Source organism: Pyrgilauda ruficollis, unplaced genomic scaffold (assembly GCF_017590135.1).
Source record: "Pyrgilauda ruficollis isolate IOZ18807 unplaced genomic scaffold, ASM1759013v1 scaffold10, whole genome shotgun sequence".
NCBI classification, from domain to species: Eukaryota; Metazoa; Chordata; class Aves; order Passeriformes; family Passeridae; genus Pyrgilauda; species Pyrgilauda ruficollis.
In genome coordinates this window covers 7410127-7431868 of record NW_024508101.1, presented here as the reverse complement: position 1 = coordinate 7431868, position 21742 = coordinate 7410127, and the positions used below count along the sequence as shown (strand labels likewise).

Sequence of the window (21742 nt, the reverse complement as noted above, 5' to 3'; positions counted from 1 at the left end):
ATGCCTTCATTGTCATGCCATATCTATTTGCTGCTCCCCTTAAAATCTGAGTGTAAAGAGAGCTGCGAGTGCAGGTGCATCCTACCAGTGTGCTGGGGGCACAGACCAGACTCCAGGGAACATGGGATGCTCCAGCATGAAGCTTTTGGGCTCTGGTGATGCCCTGGAAAGCCTCTCATCCTCACAGCAGCCAGAAGTGCAGTACTTCTGGTGTGCTTGTTCCAGCTGGGCTGGAATTCCCACTGTGTTGGTCTCAGGCACTTTGGGCAGGACTGTCTGGGCAGCCTGGCTGTGCAGATGTCCCTGGGTGCCAGCCCTCTGTGGATTGCCCTCACAGAGCTTGGCTCTTTAGCTCCCTCCGTAACAATCAGGCTTTTGGCAGGCAAAAAGGTGGTGCAGGTTGTGGTGTCAGTTGCAGATGGTTGTATGAGGATGGTGACATCAAGAGACCATGCAGCCTGGCAGATCTTAACAAGAGAGATAAGAGACTTTTCTAGAGGTCGACGCCAAAACTGGGGCTGTGGCAATGCATGAGCCTGGATGGTCCAGCTGACCTGCCACAGCACTGGGGATCAGATCATAACCACTGTCCATGAGCTGTGCACACCCAGATGTTACAGTGCTGGGTGGGAGAAGAACGAAAAAATAATAAGGAAACATAAGGAAACACTTCAAATTAATAGCAAGATTTTCTGATGAGCAAATTCACAGAGAAGGAGAGGAGATGGAAGAATCTTCCTGCGAGCATTCCTATATACATTCACCTACAGGAAGCATCGTCACTCCTCTGGGTCAGGCTAGACTTGTTCAAAGAGCACCTTTTGTTCTAACCCTGTTTTAAGTTTTGTTTTAAATCCTGTTCAGTTGTATTTTGCTTCTTCTCTCATAACTTTCCCTGAGATTTTTAGATTTTGGCAATTTTGAAGTTATACCCTGTGTAGAAGGAGGGCTTCCTGACCAGAGACAGAGCTGGAAAATGCCCTCCATAGCTAGGTCATGCTCCACAGGAGCACAGGAAGGCTGTAAGAAGCCCATGGAGCAGAGGCATGAAGGCTAGAGAATCCTGAGGAGTTCTGTGGCTTTAAGATTATCACCTACTCGCAGTGATTGAATAGCATTCACTTTGCCACTGCTGAAATGTAGAACATCTTGAAACAAGCACACATGTCATGTTAGTTTTTGTGTTTCTTTGTATTTCAAGAGGAAGAAACTGCTGCCACAAACTGAATGTTTGCCAGGCTTTTAATGCACTTGTGTTCTAAGTGCTGTTTTTCCTGCACAAAATTTACCCATTTGTTCTAAACATGAGCCATGATACTTGTTGAAATGTTTTTTTAAGGAACCAAGTGAGTTGTTGGGTCATGCTAACCAAGAGAAAAATAAACATCTTGACATATAATCATCACTGGTTTTGTCTAGTGTTACACCAGGTGAAACAGGGGGATTGAGCTGTTCTTCTGTTGCTGCAGGAACTTGAGCAGTTCAGAAGCAGCTGAGAAAAGGAAATATGCAGGCCACATCCTGCCACTCTTAATTCAGTGGCTTGAAGAAGATTGAGTTGGACTGCCTCATTTCTCTCACCTGCTTCTTGGAGTTCTACTGCTGTGACTGCCCAGGGACAGCTCTGTGACTGGCTCTTGCTGCACCCACACTTCATTCCCACTGGCAGTCCTGCAGCTGGTACCCTTGGCACCCTGTCTGCTGGCTTCCAGGTTTCCCCTGGACAAACGCGCTCACCATCCTCAGCAGCCAAAGCTACTTCTTTGTCTTGTCTCCATTCATAATATCTCAGGGGATGGAAGAGCAGAGGAGCTTCCTTGGAGAGGGAGGTGGAGAGGAAAAGGTGGGAGAGCTGTGGAAGGATGCTCAAGGGTGTATGTGGAACAGTTTGGGAAGGGAGAAGGCTGTAACATTTGAGGAGACAGAAACAGCTCACTGGGTGGAAAGAGACAGTGAGGAGGATGTGGCAGGTGTGTGATGGAAGAGGGAGGCAACTCAGACATGAAACTGGAGTCAGAAGTGAGGAAACTGAGGGTTAGTAGGTGCTTTCTGCCTGAGGTACTATGAGCACCAAACTGTACAAGTTCATAGCATGCACACACCTGCAAGAAATATATGACGCTGAAAAATTTACAAAAATGTAAGTAAAGATGGAAGAATTTGCTTGAAAGAAAATTACAAATGCAAGAGTGTATTGTAGTTGTCCTTTTGTGCTGGAAAGTATTAATGAACAGCACTGGTTTAGCATTGGGTCCTTGTACCACAAAGATGTCTGGGAGCCTGAGAGCCCACCCAGCCCATGGCTGCTGCATTAGAAATGGGGAATTTGGTGTAGCAAAATTCCTGCTGCAGTTTTGGGAGGCCAGTTTACACCAACATCCTTAGAAATGAGGTAAAAGGAGCGGCAAACAAACTGTGCTGGAATTTGATTTTTCAAAGCATAAGATTGGGGGGAAAAAAGAAGAAGCTGTCCTACAATAATTTGTTTTCACTGGATTTCTAATTTAATTGTGAACTGAGGTGTGGTTGTCATTAGGGAAGTGACTGTGTAACTTAATTGACATTTCTGCATCCTCTGTGTTTGTGACTCATAGATGCTGGCTTGAGTCATCTGTGCTGCCTGGCTGGAGGGAGCCCAGGGCTGTGCTGGGAGAGGAAAAGACAGGACTTTTCTTGTAGAATGAATGAAAGATGTTGGGAAGCTGAGACAATTCCTTTTCTTTATTTTAAAGGAGAGATTGATGTGACCTCTCTCACCAAAATCCTTTGTGTTGGCTAGAAAAGAGGAAAAGGCTGGAAATCTCTGCTGCATCCTAGGCAAGCTTAGCTGGAGCAATTCAATTAAACCCCTGCAAAATGCTGGAGTTCCAGATGTCCATCTGAGCCATTCCTTTTCAGCCTTTGCATTTTGCCCAAGAAATTTGCCTGTTTAGCCAACAGACTTGATGGCTTTAGTTTTGTTTAAAAAAAAATAAGAAAAGGGGAAAAAAAAACCTGGAGATACTTTCTTCTCACTTGCACAATTTTGTACCAAATTCGAGCCAGGAGCAGAAGAAAATGAGAGAGCTAACTTCCATTTGTGGTTTCACAGTTTTGAGTTAAGCCTCTCCAAATGTGTGAAGCTGTACATCAAGGAGTGGGTGTTGTAAGATGATCTGGCTGTAGTGCTTGTTACATTTTTTCATTACACCATTTCATTTTCCTTCCTACTTCCTTCCTACTTAGGTCAAAATGGTTATTTTTACCTAAAAACTGTAAATTGAGCAAATTGCGAAAACTCTTAAAAGATACCCAACTCTTTTTTTTTTTTTTTTTTTTTTTTTTTTTTTTTTGGCCCCTTTAAATTTTTTTTTTAACTTAGAGGATGAGAACAGTTTATACCTGATGGCAGTTTTTATAAAATAGCCTCCATCCTGATAAAATGTTACCCCCTGGTGTGTCATTTTTCCAGCTGAACTGCTGGTAGGATTGAGAGATCTTGCACACTGCTGCTTAAATAAATAGACTACATGCTCTATGAAGAAATCATATTATTTTCTCAAAGGAGAACAAGTAGGCTCAGTGCACTGAAATTGCTTTAAATAAACTTGCAGCTACTGTAGCCCTTTTTTGCGCAGCTGCAGATGGTAGAGTCTATCAATCAAGCTTTCCCAGCTTTGAGAAGCTGCCACTGAAGCTGCCTCTGCTCTGTGTTGCAATTTCATTTTTGTCCTTTACAGAACTTTGTATCTGAGATATTCTATTGCTCTAATCAGATTGGGCTTTTGGGCTGAACATACCTTTTGTTTTTCCTTAGATATGTGTGTATTAAGATCATTCAGTTATTTGTTAAGTGAATGTGCTATTCACTTGCAGTAAAATAGCTGCATTTGTGCAAGAATGCTTTGGGGAAATTAATTAATTTAGCAATGGAATAAGTCAAAGTTCAAGCACAAGAGTGCCTTAAAAAAGAAAGGAAAATGCATTGTCTGTTGTTTCTTACCATGCTGCAGGTTGCAAATCTTGTGATAGTGAATGGAGGAAATGCTGTGGAGAGGGGGCTGCAGAGTCTTCCTCAGCCTGGTGCTCCAATCAGCCGCTGCCAGCAGGTTGCAATGCACGATCAATGTTCCTCTGTGCTAACAAAGGAACTCAGTGTGCACAAACACAGAGCACTCTGAGCTGAGTTATTAAGCAGACTTAACTCTTCCTCGGAGTTTCATGGTCTTGCTTTTTTTTTTTTTTTTTTTTTTTTTTGAGACAGTCTCTTGCAGGACATTGCACCAACACACAGATTCTGTTCAACATTCTTCTGTGGTAGCCAGTGCTTTCCTCTTTTTGTGACACTGGTATTTCAGCCAACCTGTGGTGTAGAAGTGACTATTTATGCTCCTTGTGTTTTCAAGCATCCCTACTGGACATAATGAAAGGGGAAGTTGCTGATCTATAACCTACTTTGTCCCATCCTAGTCCCAGAATGTCTGCAACTCAGGTGCAGAGGCAGCAGGTACAAAGTGATGCAGGGCTGAGTTAAAGGCTGTGAGGAGCTGTGGTTGCAAACAGCTTTATTGCACTCAACCAAAAATGAGGGACAGCCAGAACACCTGACCCCAAAGTCAGTTCAATAGCTTTTAAACCCATTGTGGACTTCAAATAAGTAAAGGAAAAAGAGCAGCTTCTTCTTTGGCACTGCTAGTTAATACACCCTGCTAGTAGATATCCTCCAATGCTGTAGTGAAATATGAAGTTCATACATCACTAGCAAGCTTTCAGTCAGAATAATGTATTATTCAAAGTGGAATTAGCTAGAAGGATCAATGCACACCCATTACTCTATTTAAAATAATCATTGGAAGACTCATTAACTTTTTTTTCCTCTTCTCTTGAAACAACATAGTGAATGAGACATTTAGGAACACTCCCTCCTCCAGCATATGCACCTCTATGACTTCAGAATATTTTCATTCATAGCAGGATTATTAACACCTGAAGGCCAAAACCCAAATTTAACTCAACAGTATTTGCCTTCAAATCCCTAAATCTGAAACCAGTTGCCATAGGCAAAGACAAAATCAGCTCTAATGCACATTTTTTTAAAAAATGAAAGGTCATGGTGGTATCTGTGTGCAATAGTGTGTGTGCCACCTTAAGGTTTAGTGTCATATCTTGCCTGGGTACCTGTTATTCTCTCTGATTTTACACATGAGTAGAAAATTGAAGTATTAAGGGGGCTGTTTCCATTTCTTGTTTTCCCTTACAAATATATTCTGCAGGATACTTACTTTGGGCAGTGCATTCATTACATAGCAAATGCCTTCTGCCTCCCTGCTCACCTCTGTCAGGCTGCAGGCTTTTGGCCAGATTTGTCCTTTTGCATCAGCTCATATGGGAGATGTGCAATTATAGCTTATATGGGGGAGATGGAAGAAAATATCATCTGTGGAGGAGCAGGAATATATCATTCTTGGATCATTTGGTGCTTGCGAAGGTGAAAAACTTAGAGTACCAAATCTAGCTTATCATTATGTCGGGAGCTCTGTAGGCATTTTCTTGGCTTCGTAGATAGCTCAGTGTGCTATTGTGTCAACCAGTATCCCTTCTCACCCATCAGCTCTCCTGGAAAGCTCCAGATAAATATTTCCTGCTTTATTTCAAAGCAAAACACATGTAAACTTTTCATATCTGTTCATCCGCATTCCAGATGCGGCCGAAATCTTTCACTTCCTTTTATTCAGCAATGTTTAAGAAACTAGATATTTATCCACAATCAGATTTTACAATGTGGACTTCAAAAGGGAGAGGCAAGAGGTGGGACAATGGGGTTAGTGCAGAGCAGAAGGGTGTGGACCACAAAGCCAGGATCCTTTCCAAGTGCTGCAGACTGATGCAGGTTAAAGCATCGTTGTTCAGAAGGATTAGGAGTAGGGCTGCCCAAGCTGATAGCTAGCCCTGAAATTATTTGGCCCTGAAGACATGGATTTGAAGAGTTTCAAAAGCAATATCCCTAGTGCTTTCCCTTTAGTGAGAAAAGAATGTTTCTTTTGATGGTGATTATCTTGGATTCTTTAAATCTTGTTGCTGTGATGTTAAAATAAGTATTGTGTGGCACAGTGTTCACATTAATGGGATTCTTCTAATTTCTGTTCTAACCAACTGAAAATCAGGTCCTTTCCCACAGAGATTGGGGACTGGCATGTGTCCAACATCACTGAACTGATAGAAGAATAAATTGTTTAACCATGTTGATTGTCCTGAAACCCTACAGGAAAATTTAATCTCTGCAACCCAGTTAATTCATAATAGTTTTCTTTTTCTTCTTAGTTGTTTGTACAGAGCGTTAGGTTTTTGGCTGGTGAGTTGTATATCTTAACTGCAGGCTGTATGGGAGCTGAAGGCACACAGTTGGGGGAATATTACCCCTGACTTTCAGTGTTGTAATTGAAAGTAGAGTTTGACACATTGGCATCTTTCTGTGTCAGCCATTGTCACTGGCTTCAGCTGCCACGGTTAAGTATGTAGTCATTCATCCTTGGCAGACAGCGTCCTTTGCAGCATGAGAGGATGGTCTCTGGATGTTAATGCTCAGCACTCTGGGAGCAGCTGGCTATATCGAATTCAAGGCATGCAGATTTTCTTGGCCATTTTACTTAGCAGATGGGTAAGGCTTGATAGATGGAAGATTTAGTTTCCAAGTCAAGGGCCAAATGTTGCATTGGGAGAGAAAAGTAAATTATATCACAATTCAGAGGGGAAAGGCTCAGGTACTGTATCACAAAATTGTTGCCATTCATTTTCCTCTGCCTTGCACAAAATGCATGTCATTTCACCTTTCAATACAGCCGACTGTGGCATTCTCCTTCACTTTGAGATGCTTTGCAATACTGTCTGTGAGCCCATTTAATGAGCTTGAAAGCAGTTGCTGCAAATTTATGACAGTTTAATGTCTAAATGCCAGATATTTTTTAAGGTGGAAATGAAAGAGAAATTTGTATTTTGCATCAACCCAAATAGGTGAGTTTTCTTCAGTTCTTTTTTTCCCATACCCTTTTCTTCCAACATATTTTTAAAAGGAAAGTATATTCCTTACTCCTGATCTGTTAAAATTGTTAATATTCACCTTCTTCTCACAAGGTAGCTGGTACCAGTGATCATTAGAGAGCTTTGTGATGCTCCCTCCAGACCTCCTTGGTTGTTGGGAAGATAATCTGGGTTTCAGAGAGGCTGCCTGGAGCTTTGGGCAATGGGGGGTGTCTGTTGCTTTGGACAGGGGTCTTAGAGTTAAGGTTTGATGTTGCTGTGTGGCCTCTCTAACTGCCTCAGTGTATATTTGGGGGGTTCCCTGTTTTCATTTGTTACTGTTTCTAAAAGAAGCATGGTAAGATCAGTGTGTTTGCCTGAGATCTTTTTTGCAGCTTTATAGAACTGTTTCCAGCAGAAACACAGGTCATGGATTACTTACATGACTTTAGCATATGGCTTTAATTATACAGCATGTGGCATAAATTTTAACACTTTACGAGTCTGCTGAGTTTTGATAAATCAGGGTCTTCAGGAGATTCTGAGTATGTCCTATATAATAATCAGATGAACAGAGAGCTTTACATGAACAGCTTTTAGATGAACAGGCTGCTCTACAATGAGTGATAGAGAAGGTTGGTGGTTTTTAACTCATGAGGACATGCTGAGCTCAGTACAGCTGCAGCACAGGGGTAGTTCCTTGCCCAGAAAAGTCTGTTTTCACATGCTGTGGCTTGGTGGCTGGACTAGCATGGTCAACCTGGCTGAGGTGCTCTGATCTGTCCTCTGCTCACATCCCTACTCTGCTCAGTCACTGAAACTGTCCTCTTTGGAGTTTTAATGTTATCCTGGGAAGGGGCTGTGCTTCCTGGCCTGCCTTCAAGGGTACAGCTGTAGAAGCAGCACTTTGAAGCACAGGGACAGCACATTGTGCTGCTCAGAGGCGTTAACCCTGCTGTCAATAGAGTTCATGGCTGATCAGCCTTGTTCTCTGAAGAAGGAGTAATTTCTCAGTCCCTGCATCAGATGCAGGAGCTGTAAGTAAATCTAACCTGTCTAGAGTAAGATTACCACCATGACTTCATGTGAAGAACATAACTGGTTTATGACTGCAGAATGGGGTCACTTGTGCCTTGCCTTTTCCCATAATGCAAATATTTGTCTTCTTCATTGTATTAGCATCAAGCCATTCTTTCTATTCAGAATGGCATGTGCACCAGGCAGTGCAGTCACCCAAAGGGTACAATAAACAAGAGATTTTGCTTCTTCATGTCATGTTTGTCCCATATTTACCCTATGGTGAGAGCTCTGTTAGCACAGGAAACTGCTTAATGATATCTCTGTGTTTGTTTTTCCATTGCGCTTAGCATGACAGTTACCTATTTACTTCTGCTGAAGAGGATTACAGGCATTTTTCAATTATAAATGATGCACACAAGCATTATTTCATCTGTTCACTGCAGACCTATAGCGTGTTAGTCAGTTTTGAGCAAAAACATCTTGTACAGGAAGCAACATTTGTAGTAGTGGTACTGTGGGTATTTTAGGGCAATTTCAGGATGCTTTTCCATCTGTCTGTTAATACTCACTCTGCAGCATTGTAGGCTTGTGTTTGTGCCTGGAATTCCTGTGGCTTAAGAAATTTGTCATTCTCTGTGTTTCTTCTGGTAAGTTCTTGAAGGAGTAGGGGGAAACTCACGGCTCTTCACTCACAGGAAAAGGTTTGCCCATCTTAGACAGGTATGTGTTGGGTGAATCCAAAGTGCCCAGACCCAGTTACAGATGTGTGATCTTTCTCTAAGGTACCAGCAGAAATGTGGAATGTAATAATTCCAATCTGAAGAATTCATTGCGGTTGTCCTTCAGGATATGTTCATAAGATAAAAAAATACATGTCTGAAACACATATTATATGTGTTTTTTTATATGTGTTAAAAACAGTTTGTAGGAGGATATAAGATCAAGCTTCATGACATGAAATCATAAAGCAGGTCAGAAGGACACTTCCTATTCTGGAGATTTTTTTCCTTCTGCTTTTTTTAAATTTTTTTTTCTTCCTTTCTTTTAAGTATCAGCTGTTATGAGAGACAGTATTCTTGTATGGGTGATTCTCTGATCTCAACCAGTGTGGTAGCTGCAGGCCAGTTAAACCAGAGATGTGCAGCAATGAGGATAGAACTTGACATTTTGGATTTCAGAAACCTGATTTCCTCTGTGAACACAGGGAAAAAAAGGATACAAAAAAGTGGGGGGGAAAAAAAGAGAGAGAAATGAAATTGACGGTGGGTTTTTTGGGTTGTTTAAAATTTGAAGAAGAAAAAGATGTAAAAAAACTTCTGTTCTGAAGTCTGAACCCTTCCACAAAATAAGAAAACTTTTGGTCACTTTTCTAATGGTCTTGCCAAGATCCTGAAACAATTGTACTGAGGTGTGAGAGAACTGTGTGTGAACGTAAGGTAAAAGGAAGGAAAGCATCTGGAAGGAAAATAAAGCTATATCCCATGCAGGTCTGAACTGACATCTCTGCAAGTGGTACTTGTTTGAATATGATTTTTAAAGAAACATGAGATCCCGCTCCCCATACCCCTGGAGAAAACAAGATTACAGATGCATGGAGCATTTGCCTTCCAGCCTCCATAGGAATCCTGTGCCTGTTGATTTTGTGCTGTTGAAGAGCACAGCACATTGCAGAATGTGCTATCAAAGAGGCTGCATGGCTGGATCTATACAGCCCCACCACCTCAGATTGAAGGGGCGCTGCCAGGGCTGAGGTTAAGGATTGATCTACTTTGACACAAAATCCCGAAAGGAAGAGCCCTAACCTTTATGATCCTTTCTGTCTATTTGCTTTTTTCAAACTGATTGCAGCTGTCACCAGAAATAAAACCAAAGTAAACAGAATAAAACTCTCTACCACTTATAGTTAGGCAGCAATAAATAAAACATTGTTTAAGACCAGAGCAATATTTTCTTATGTTCTTGTCCTTAAATGCTAGTAGCATTTTAATGATTTTTGTTTTCAATGGTGCCCGTGGTTGGAGAAACCTGGATAAATGGAAAAGATGCAGGAATGTGTCACACAACAGGCCCTGTATTTTTAGTTTCTTTTTGATTTGTTAGATGTCAGACAGAACCTACAAAGTGGGTAATTGGGTCCACTGTCCTGTGATTATTATTTATACAGGATCCAAAGTGTACAGAGCACCCCTTTGGACATATAAAAGTTCATGCTTCAAAGAGCTTGCAGCCTTCAGGGTAATGGTGTTATGTCCAGTAACATCTGAGCTGCATATATTTCAAAGCTGCTTTTGCTGCTTTGATAATTTTATTGCATTTCTTGCCCTAGATGATCATTGCAAGTTCTGGAATACTGCGATGAGGAGGGGATTTTCAATTTCCATTTACAACACCAAACCATTTTGTCTCTAGAGAAGTGCATGAGAATGTGTCTTGAACACAGCAGAGTAGTTCATAGGGCAAATGAACAGAAAAAGAAAAGTGGTTTGTTTTGGTTTATCTCAATGCAGTTGGCTGAGAAGATAATGAGGTTTCTAAGATTCCTAATTAGTTACGGGGAGGAAGGACAAGATGAGAGGCACTTGTGCTTGTGAAACTTGGGCAGTGAATTCCAATTTTCTTGTCAGGCTATTAAAATTTGTGATATTTTTACAGCACACTTTTTGGATGTGCTGTGGTCAATGATGTCCTCCTCCTAAGAACAGCTCCAAGCTGGTTCTGCCCTTCATAGATCACTGTGTTCCCTGCTGGGCACAGGGTCCTTTCTCAGGGTTTTCTCCTTTTGTCTCCACTCCTTTCCAAATACATTAATACACAGCCATAATGTGATTAAACTGTTTTTCCTCATGACATTAAGGTCATCAGCAGGCAGTAAAGTACAGGGCAGGTCTTTTGTATCTGATGTGTTGCCCATTAGGAGCTGTCCATCTAGAAATTATCAACACTGCCCAGGTTCTGAAGCTGACTGGTGGGGAAAAGAAGGAAGAATGTACCCCATGAGTAAGATACATGGCAGTATTTATCTCCTAAAGGTAAATTGGCAAATATCTTAAATAGTAGAAAACGTTCACAGAAATTGTGAGTTATTCCTACAATACCTCTGAAGAGGCAAAAGGTTAAAAAAAATTGCATTATTGGTTGTGATTTCCTTGGCTGTGCGCAAGGAAGTGACTGAAATGATGGGTTTAATTTGGAAGTTGTGGAGCTCAACAGGGTTAATCCTTCCTGCTGCCTTTCCCTCCTCTCTCTGGTGGTGGATCTCACTGTTGTGGAGGACGTGAGCAATTTCTGAGTGATAGAAGGAATGTTGCAGGTTTTGGTCTGGCAGTGCAGGCAATTACACTGTCAAAAATTGATTATTTTTTCTAGATCCTCTCACAGAGCTTTTTTGCCTTTCCTTTGTCCAAGTGACACTAAATTAAATAAATTTAAAAATATGAATAGCAATGAGATGCCAAGGCCAAACTCCATTAGGGCTGAAAGGGATCCAGCTTCACTGACTGCAGTGGCAGCACCAGATTTATGGCCATGTCGGTAAGGAATGAACTGGTCTGAGATGACTTCTGTTTATCACAGCAGTTCTCCTCTATGAAAGCAAGAGTAGATGGAGCAAAATCAGCTCTGTGTTTTTAGGCTTTGCAGGGCTGATAATGTGATTAATGTTTTAAAGAATGCAGAGGGCTTTTTGTTTTTATTTAACCTTCCTCACTTTATTTTATCACCATGTACCTTAGGCATTTGGTGAAGATCCATTGTAAATGTGAGAACTAAGCAGCTTGTTAAGTAACATCTTTTTTTTTTCTCTTGTTAGAAGATTAAACTGAAACTGTTCTGCCTAATGCCAGAGTAGATGTAACCAATCCTGTATCCTTTGCATGTAGGTCAGTCAGAGGGACAATTCAGCACTGGATCCCATTATCCATGGGTTGAAGGGCGTTGTACATCATGGTAAGTAGCTGCTTAAACTTTCTACTTGTTGGGAAGGGGAGAGGGGCAGAAATGTTGTCCTTAAAGGATTAGGTCACCCCTGGAAGGACACAGTGAGGCCACACATTCCTCATTCACTGATGTTTAAGGGCATCACAGGCATTATTTGATAGGTAAAGATCAGAGTCATTTGTTACCTGAGCATGGTTTGGGGTGAACAGTAAACAATTTGTTTCTTTTCAGTCAGTGCTCCAGAATGCATAAGTTATCAATCACAGCCTGCTGCAATCTATCATTCATATTAGAACTTCGAAGGCAGCCTGGATACTTCACTCTGTTATTTATCTTCTGTTTGCTCTAAAAATACATCTCTCTGAAGTTTCTATTTGTAAATAAATTATTTGTCTTTCAAATTTAGGGAACTGATAATGAAACAGAAAATTAACTATCTATGAAAATTAATTAAACTTTGCAGCAGATGAACATCTTTCTAATGCTGGCATAAATACGATCGTTCAGCTATTCTGATGCATATACCTGTTATCCTTGAACTTATAGCAGGTACTAAAATAAATATTAATATATTTTATACTTTTATAACCAATTTTTTACTTGGGAATTTTCCTGAATCCTTACCACAGGTAATGCATCATCAGCAATGACATCAGGATGCTCTGGTTCCCAAAGTACTCTTGTCAGGTTTTAAAATAATGATTTGTAAAGTTTTAATAATCTCATTGTAATTCAAAAGGCATCTGCTGGAATGGTGCTCAGTACAATAATAAATCTCTGTTCCATCTATAGTGCTGTGATAAAACATCTTTGTACCTTTTCTGAGGATTGTCTTTAGACATTAGCTAGTGCTGTAGAGCTTAACAGACATTTTTTTTCTCTTGACTGCAAACCTAAAACTAGTTGACAGTGTTAGATTAAAACAAATAGGATTTTAGATTAATTGTTCTCCTTTCAGAATCATTTAACTTTGCAACTGGGAAGGCAAATAAATCCAAACATAGTGAAAAATGGGTTAAATGATAACATGCCGTAAAGTCCTTCATTTAGAGAATTTTCCTTAGGTTTTGCTGCTTGTAAATTGCAGTGTTCTGCCGTGAAATAAAAACAACACACTGAGCTGAAAAACTGGTGTGGTTTTCCACAAAAATAGAACTTATTACCTCGTTGCTGCTGGATAACAAAACAGGGCAGCAAAAGCAAAGCTGGGATGCGTTAGGCTGCAAGGTTTTTTCAATGTCTGTGTAATTTGACACTGCAGCCAAGCTGCCATTTAACTGGACTGGGATCTCTTTTTAGTTTTGTTCTTTACCTGCTTTCTATTCCAAGACTCCAACCCCCTGCAAGCACACAGTGTTTTGGCCACCTCATCAGGTTTTTCTGCTCCCAGTCTTGCTCCTCACAGACAAAAAACAGCCACTCATGGATAATCACACCAGTGTCTCCCTAGAGGATTATTCTGTTCCCAAAATTAATTGTTTGGGTAGGATGTGACTCGTCCTGAGGCTGTGATTCCCTGACCACATAATGATCAGTCCATCTCCGTGCTGCCTTACCCACAGCAAAATCTGGGTGGATAAAAGGCGTTTATTTTTGTTTTGCACACAATGCACAGAAGTCTGCTAGTGTTTCAAGTAAAGGAAATCACTTGATATATTTCAATAGCTTGTTTCCTTTTCAAAACATTAAGGAAGAAAAAGAGGAAAATCATGCTTTCCTTCCTGTTTCAAAGGCCCTGATTAAAGGCCTTTTCTAAGGTTCTTTTGGTGGTTAGAGTAAAGGAATTTCCTCCTGCAAAGCAGTTGTTGAAAGAGATCATTCTCTTTAACTTAAATATTGATAGAACACTTCAGTGAAGAATTCTCATATCATATCTCTCTTTTAATGTTATTGTATAGAATAATAGTAAAGATGTGAGGGTTTTATTCCAGATTCTTACATTTCTTTTCTTGATGTGGTTTACTTACATCTTACATGAGCACAGTTCTATGAATTTGTCTGAAAAGCTTCTTCCTGCCTTCCATTTGCCTTGCATTCAACTGGGACCCTAAGGCAACATGGACTTTTTGGCTGAAACACAGTGAAAAACTCTTGTGGCTTTTGAATAAAGAGGTTGGATCAAGCAGGAATCCAACAAAAGAAGGCAAAATTGAAACCTTACTTTTTTTGCATTTTATAACATTTCCATTACCATGTTAGTTTTAGGTGGTTGTCACAATACAGAGGCACATATGTATAATGTAATATTAAGAATATTTACAAATGTTGAGATTTTCTTGTCCCTCTCCCTCCATCTGGCAGAGGATGTTTCATGGGTTGTGCTGAACACTCACTCCTTCCTCACACTCATTCAGTTCTCAGCATGGGAATGGCACACCCGCACAAGCCCTCATCATCCTCATTTTGTCATTTACTAGAAGGCCTGGCCCTGTATGGGGACTCCACTCTGCACCACTCTGTACAGGGCTCCCATACTGCCTGTCCCCATAGTGGTGACAGATCTTGTAGCACTCAGGTGAATATACAGATGATACTCATGTATGATGAGATAGTTTTTTAAAAAATGTTTTGTATCCTTTTTCTTTTTTCCTGTGAAGGTCTTGTATTCTTACATTGCCCTTCCAGGGGTATGTAGACATTTCCAAAGTCATAAGTACTTTCTGTAGAAGTGAAAGCAATTTTTGCTTGATATTTCATCAGGGATTTGAATTACTTACTAATTTGATGGAACATAAATAATTGTGCCCTTCACAGTGTCACCAGCTTAGTAACAATGATAGAGAAACATACACATAAAAATCAATACAGGCTTAGTTGCTACTTAGTTGATTTTGTTTCCTCATCTCCAGGCATAATTTTGTAGAATCTTAATGGCGACATTAAACTTAATTTTACATGAGCAACCATATAAAGTTTCTTAGCTAGAAAGGAAATTATGGTGCACCAAACTGCCAGATGATGTCTGGATCTGTGATAATGCTTTGGGGTCTGCCCCATGTTCTTGCTGCTGAACAGGATGTTCCCACACCTCTCCCCAGCTCCTGTATCTGCCCTCCAAGAGCAGCCCAGGAACGCCGAGAAGGCTCTTACACGAGCTGTCAAATGCTTGTTGCTGATTTTGAAATTGCTTTTGGTTTTGTGCTCTGCCAAGGATTTGTCACACCTCCTGCCAGCCAGGTGCCTGCTCTTCTCCCTGCTGCTTTCCCTGCCCCAGAGCATGTGGAGCAGCCACCGAGCCCAGCCAGGGCTGGCAGCTGGGAGTGGGCAGCCCTCCCTGGGGAAGGAATGGGGGACCAGCAGGTGGGCTTTGGATTTTCTGGGGCTGACTTGCTCTTTCAGCTCTGATTGCTGGGGGTCTTTTTAGCTCCTCTGCAAATGCTCTTCTCATCATGAAATCTGGTGGGAAGGGTCTTCAGCACTGCTGGTGCCGGTGGGATGGATGATGCACGTTGTTCATGTTGCAGTTGGATCACAGGTAAAAAAGCCACTGGTGCCTGGCTGTGATTGCAGCACACATGGGGCAGTCTTGGTGCTGCACATCTGACTCTTCTGCCCATTTTGCTGCCCAGGTGCTCAGCTGGGTGCTCTGCCCTGAGCCCCTCTTTATTCCTCATCCTTCTGAGGATGCTGAGGATTGCAGGGCAGGAGGAGCTGCTCTTGTGCAAGGGTTGAGGAGGCTGCTAAGGTCTCAGAGAGAATGATTGTGCCTTGTGGGAACAGGGGACTCTGAAATACCAGGTTATGTGTTATACAGTTGATTTGCATTAAAATGGCTATGAAAGCTTTTGCCTGCCACACATTCCAGCGAGGTCTCAGAGGAGCACCTGGCAGGATGGAGCTATTGCACAGAAACATTGCTTTTTCCACCTTTGCTTTGATTTGCCCTTTTTGGTACCATTTTGTATGTAAGCCTCTTAGAGAAGCCTTTTCCTTGTTTTTACCAACTGCCTGAAAGGCATTAAAATGAGCCTTCTTCCCTGATGTCAGTCCTGGGGTGGCACCCAGTGCTGGAGGCTGTGTGACATTCCCCTTTTCCCAGCCTGGCATGGCTGCTCTGCACAGGACCACAGTCCTGTTTTGCTGTGTTGCAAAGGGTTGTCAGAGGGGACAGCAGCCCACACTACCCCAGGCCCCTGGAAAAGATTTCAGAGTGATGGAAACCATGTTTTTTGTCACTCTGTCCTGTTCTCTGTGGCTGTCATCAAGAATCTACACTGATCAGCAGAAAATTATTATTAGAGCACAAATAAATTACCACAGAGCAGAAAAGGCTCAGTGTCACAAAAATGGGACTCTTATTACCTTCCTTGTCAAAAGTGAGCTCTGAAAATCAAAGTGCTACCAGATCAAAAGCTTAGGTACAAAGTGAATCAATGGCATCTGTTGCTTGTTTGTGAACATGAGGTGGGGTGAGAGGGGGAGAGGAACCTTGGTTTATTTAAAAGGAAGGTTGGGAAAAAATCTTATAAAGCTGTAACTGGAACCCAGCATGGAGCAGTCTGTAGTCTTGGATCTCCCTTGAGATGGGCCAGAAGTGGTCAGGCAAGGGATTATAAAATTTCTGCTTTTACTGGAGAGAACTTATCAAAATACAGTGGAAACAGCTGCTTTAATAATGAAAAAGGATAGAGAATAAATATGTTGCACATCTCTCCAGTTGTCTTAGGTGAAAAATCCGTGAATAACCTGTTAAAATAAATCAGCACTAAAAAAGAAGCAATCTAGACAGTGTTAGTTACCCTGTGGATCTATCACACCAGAATGCATAATAGCAAGAAAACACCATTAGCACCATGACACGTTTTTTCTTTTGTTTTGAACTTCAACCATAACATAACAGCCTGACAAGCTGTTTGCCTCCTACACCAAATATCCTGGGGTTGTAGAGAAGGGTGGGGGAAAGGGGTGAAGGTGAGATGTGATACTGTGGGACCTCATCTTTGAAAGTAAAACTTTGAAGAAAGCAGCAGCTCAATTTGGAACAAGGAAGGACCATCAAAGGGAGAGCAACACCGTATGTTAAGCTGAGAAGGAAACATGGAGGAGCATTTCTTTTTCCTCAGGGATGAGCTGGATATATTCTTTTGTTTTCTGATCTGTTCTTGTGTTCACAGTCAGAGTAGCCCTGTGAAAGGGGCCAGGACACGATTGCTGTGGAGCAAAGGGGAGGAGGAGGGAAGTGGGAAATGAAGATGAGAGCAGAGGTGATAAGTTCACACCTTTATATAGGGCAGCTCTGTGCATAGCTGCGGGGGTCTGTATCATTTAAAGGAATAAATGGTGGAAGTGTTGGAAATCTCTGGTCCTTCACCTGTCTCCTCAGCAAAAAGCAGTGCTGGTCACGGCTGAGTAAAGACCAGCAAGTTGACAGAGAATTAATAATTGCACAGAAAAACTAACTCAAACTAACAAAAAAGATTACACTTGTAAAAGTCAGGAATTAAAGCTGATGTTAAATGTGAACAAATCATCTGCAGGGAGTAGGATTTGGGTGCTGTGCTGGTGCTGGTGCTGTGCGGTGCTTTGGGGATATTCACTGAGAAATAAGGGGTAGAGAAGTCTGAGAACGTGTGGTTTTGCTCTGGCTCTGCAGGAGCAGCTGTGAACAATTCCATGCTCCTCTGGGCACTTCTGCTTCACTTCAGCCTCTGCCAGGGTCCAGTTTTTGCCAGGGATCCTCCTCTCCTCTAAACTTTGTCATAGTTTCTTTTTCCTCTTACGGCTGGTGCTTATTCTGTATTTCTTCGTTTCCTTGCCTGTCCAGCCTCATGTACCTCTGCCTCAGGTCAGGTTTTGTGAAACCTGGAGAAGTCTCATCCCAGTCTAGAATGCCAACAGCTGCTCTGCATCGGCACTGCTTAAGCATGAAAGGTTCAGAATAACATTTTCCTTCTTTAAAAAGTTAAGACCTCTTCTCTGCAGCTAAGTCTTTTCCTCCTAAGCTGTTTTAAGAAAGGGAGAGAGAAAAATTAAGCCTGAGACAAACACGTGGCATGGAAATGGGTTTTTTTGTGAATAAGAGACTTGCCTTTTTTGTTACTTCCTCCTGGTTTTTTGTTCCTCTCACTGGTTGTCTCAGATTAAATTAGTCTGCAGGACTGTGTTATTATCTCACTCCCCTCCTCCCTGCCATGCTGTGCTTTCTGCGTCCTTACAGCTCCTTACATGGCTCAGCAGAGGCTCTTTTTAAAAAAAAAAAAAAATTAAATAAAAGTGAGAAAAATAATTGCACAATAAATGACAAGAATTACCCTGAATACAGAGACTGCTCTTCCTGCAGGATTTACACAGCAAGCACTCATCTGATGATCCTTTCAGTTAAAGTAATATAAAACATTTATAATCTCATCTTTAAAATCACCCCCACGAGTCTGATCCTTGGCTATGCTTTGCTGCCTGCTTTATCTGGGAAGTTCTGGCTCAGTGGGTGTGCGACATGGTGTCCTTTTGATTATTTTTGTGTGTTTGCTTTTTGAAAGTTTGAATGCAGAAGCTTTAGAATGTCTTGGCTCATTGTGAAAATGAAATTGGCAATAACATTGTTTGATAAATTTGGGAGACTTTCAAAGCTCTTCATATTGGTATTGCAGATTTCAGTTATTCAAAGTGTAGCTGGGTACCTATCAGGCACTGCACATACGTTAATTTTGGAAATAAGCTCATTTTAAGATATTGTTTTCAATGCAGCCAAGTTCCTGTTTTCTTACAGAAAATCATGATGAAAGTCCCAAAGCATTCCATGAGATATAAATGGACTTGGCATATAGCTATTTTCTTGTGATGTCCGATCCAAGTTCCTGTTAGATTTAAAAGAGTTTTGATCACAGATAGCTGTATGCTGTTTACCTGCATATCTCAAGAAGCCTCTTAGTCTAGTGATTTGGTTAAAATTCAGGTCTATCTTTTTCCACTGATTTACAGACTGTATTTTTAGCAAGTAAGTCCTCGAAGGCAAAATGTTCAACTGATGGCTCTTACAAAATAATACTTGTTTGCACCAGCTTGTGAAAACTGCAGTAGTTGGTGGAGATCCACTGCTGGTATCTGGTTTAAGATCTGATTTTTTCCTCTGCTCTGTAAACTGTGTGCACAATTTAGTATTAGTTTAGACCTAGTGGTGATGACTTGACAGAGTGTAAATAGGTCAGGCTTTTAAAGCATGTCTGCAGTTGCTCTGCCTTTGGGTCAGGTTGTGCAGAAAATGGCCCTTTGTCCCATGCAAAATGCTGGGGAGGTTTCTCAGCCCAAACAAAGAATATGCTGGGTGTGACTTTTCACGTTGCTGTTGAGACATAGACCAAGAGGCAGATGTGAATGTTGTGTCAGAAGGTCAAATATGTTACCAGCTGGCTCAGTTAATTGTTTGTTGTGAATATAAGAGTTGAAATACAATATTGTCCTTTCATACCGAGGAGCACTTAGTATTTTAAATGCCACATTCATTGTCTTAATGGTCAGCAATGAATCTGTGGTGTTTGCTATTTTTACCTTCAAGGTGTTAGAGTGAACATGTTTTTCCAAGCATTGGTGCTGTAAACAAAGCGCTGCTCTTTGTTACCTGTGGGTAAAACTGCATTAGTGGGGGGATGTTTTGGATACTGCTCTTTGCTGCATCACCTGGGAGCCCTGGTGGCAGCAGCAAGTTCTTGTTCTTTCCCAAGGGAACGCTCTGTACTTCAAGGGCCTGTCTTCAGGGTCAGGATCTCTGGGGCTCTGCTTTCCTGATTGTTGATATTTCTATTTGGGTGCTCTGGTGCTGAGATGGGAGGAGGACAAGGAGCAGCAGAAGAGAGCATTGCAGGGCTCTGGTTTACATGTGAGAGTGAGTAGATGGCTCATGGGTCAGTTTTGCAGCATTGATTTTAGTGATTCACAGGTGCTTGCAGGTGACCACATTTGCTTTGCTGTCTTATTTTGCTTTTGTCTGCCAGTTATTTCCTAGTACCTGTCAGCAAATGCTGTCTCATCAGTCATGTAGTTTCCAGCCTTTTCCACTTTCTTCCTCCTAGAATCTTCTCCCTTCACTCAGTCTGTTCCCAGCCTCCGGGACACAGTTCATGCCCATCCCAAACACTGTAAATGGGAAACAGGAGCTGGTAATAAAAGACAGTGAAGAAAGGTTTGTTATTATTTCCAACCTTGTTCTTTTTCATTTAGTAGAAGCTATATATACATGCACACGTGTGTATATATAAATATATATATATATTAAAAATATTTCTATGATAATCAGTGAATGCTCTTGCTTAGCCTGGAAATTATTCTCCTTACAGTTCTACCAACAACAATAACTGACTTAGCGTTGAAATCTTTAAAATGATATGACTTCAAAATGCCATATTCAAAACTGTCTCAAGGTCTTAGGAACTTTAATTTCATGGCATTTACTGTTTCAATATGCTCTTGACGGATATGGCAGGCAGGCACTGGAGTTTCAAAGTCCCTTTTTCTTTAAGCTTCATGTGAAGATCTTTGTGGCTCCGATTTCTAAAACTCTGCACCATGCATCTAGATGGCAAGCAATACAAAAGAATGACATGTTTTCAAAAGTGTTGCATTTTTAAAGCATAATCAATTGATTATCATCTATTTTTGTAGTCATTTTAATCCAATTATATGTATTTTTTTCATTTTAATCTTTGGCATTCATTAATGAAAACTTAGAGCGTTGCTTGTAGCCATGAAAAATTAGATCGAGTACACCCTGCCCTACTTAAACTGTGTATTAGCAAAGCTACTTTTTCCTTGAGAAATACTCTTTTTCACAGCTAAGTGTGACTTCCCAAGTGCTTAGGAAAAAACCCTCCGTAATTGATAACCAAAAATTAATCATAGTCCGATACTTCCAGTTTGCATTCAAATAAGGTATTTCTCTGTCTAAATAAGCTTCCTTTACTTGATTATTCATATTGTAGTTCAAAATGTTTAAAAATGAAAGACAGAGTTGGATGAAATGTAGACTGCTTAATACAGTGTGTATTTAATATAAAAGTTATGCATTATTCATTTTTGCAATTTGAATAACTTTGAATTTAGCATCCCTGTTCTTCATCTTTTCCTTTGATGAACAATTAATTATTAAAATATAATATTGTCAGCATATGGCACAAAAATCCTTGAAAGCGTAGAATGAGCTTCCTTCTCCTGCCATCCTTTGATAAAGGGATACCATATTTGTGGTTTTGCAGAGCCTTTATCCAGCATCTCAAGTGATTCCATCATTGTAATCAAAAGATTACAAAAGTTAGAAAGAGTTAAATTGTTAATTTTAACTGCAACACTTTTTTTCTGAAATTCAAGAGGAAAACACTTTTCAGAGTGTGCCTCTGCCTCCCAGCTCTTTCATGTGTAGTCATTGCCTGTTAATGCAGGGGATGTTGGCATATTCAGCCACTCTTTGGGATTCATCGTGCCCCACTGTGTGCTGAGTGCTGATACAGAGACAGCTCTGAAATAGAAATCCAGTGTCAAGGTTTGTGTGCTGCATCAAGTCCTGTGACTGAGTTTCTAGTTTTTCCAACCAAGTTTTTTTCTGCATAAAAATGAGCCAATCAAATTAAATGCGACCTTTTGCTGTGATTATGACTTCTTGATTAGAATCTCTTTGAACTTTGGCCAATCACATATATTTTAGTATTTATTACTTAAGCACACTTTTTCTCACAGAGGTGTGCTATGATGAGGGAAAAAAATTAGATTGTTATTTGTTTATTTCCTTTTTGGAGATGCAGATGTGGTCAAAATCTACTTAGATTAGAAGGAAAGGAATTGTTCACCAAGAGGTTGCAGT

General features: G+C 40.9%; 1 protein-coding gene across 1 annotated transcript in view; it reads left to right on the top strand.

Annotated features, from left to right (window-relative positions):
- Window positions 1-21742, top strand: part of PTPRG (protein tyrosine phosphatase receptor type G) — a 382051-nt gene that overhangs the window by 257987 nt on the left and 102322 nt on the right. Inside the window, exon 6 of the mRNA XM_041461824.1 lies at window positions 11895-11961. Within this exon, the coding sequence (XP_041317758.1) occupies window positions 11895-11961 (67 nt within the window). The remainder of the gene's footprint in view (window positions 1-11894; window positions 11962-21742) is intronic.